The sequence below is a fragment of the Pterocles gutturalis genome, unplaced genomic scaffold (genome assembly GCF_000699245.1).
Source record: "Pterocles gutturalis isolate BGI_N339 unplaced genomic scaffold, ASM69924v1 scaffold12552, whole genome shotgun sequence".
Classification (NCBI taxonomy): domain Eukaryota; kingdom Metazoa; phylum Chordata; class Aves; order Pterocliformes; family Pteroclidae; genus Pterocles; species Pterocles gutturalis.
In genome coordinates this window covers 16643-17199 of record NW_010115484.1, presented here as the reverse complement: position 1 = coordinate 17199, position 557 = coordinate 16643, and the positions used below count along the sequence as shown (strand labels likewise).

Below are 557 nucleotides of genomic sequence, written 5' to 3'. Positions count from 1 at the left end.
TGTGAAAGGCGAAGGGCTCTGTCCAGCCGTCGTAGAGCTTGAGGAAGAGCACACCGTCACGGGCTGGAATCTCATCAGCATCATCGATGATGAAGACATCATCTGGGCGCAGGTTGCGGAGGCGAGAGATGCCATCCCGGGTAAGAAAGGTGCGCAGGTAATCATCAGCAATCCAGCCGTCCTGGCGGCCGCCGGGAGGGAAGTGGTCCAGGAAGACATAGAGGATCTTGTGGCGGATGTAGTCAAAGGAACCGTTGAGGAGCATCTCACGGAACTTGAGGGGCCGTGGCTCTCCATAGGCTGTGAAGTTCGACTCGCACACCACGAAGGCATCCACCACATCTCCCAGCTCATGGAAGCGAACATCCAGCAGGTCAAACTCATGGTTGACATTGATAGCATTGATGACCCGCCGGGGGATCTCCCGCGGCACGAGGCGGTCCTTGGTGGGCAGGTTGGAGTACTGGACTACAGTGGGCACTCCGCAGCTGGGTCCATGCCAGCCTGGCAAGCACACACACTCCAACCACTTGCGCCGCTTGGTCCCGCTGGCACTC

At 58.9% G+C, this 557-nt stretch overlaps 1 protein-coding gene across 1 annotated transcript in view; it reads right to left on the bottom strand.

Annotated features, from left to right (window-relative positions):
• Window positions 1–557, bottom strand: part of MGAT3 (mannosyl (beta-1,4-)-glycoprotein beta-1,4-N-acetylglucosaminyltransferase) — a 1519-nt gene that overhangs the window by 523 nt on the left and 439 nt on the right. Inside the window, 1 exon segment of the mRNA XM_010075193.1 lies at window positions 2–554. Within this exon segment, the coding sequence (XP_010073495.1) occupies window positions 2–554 (553 nt within the window).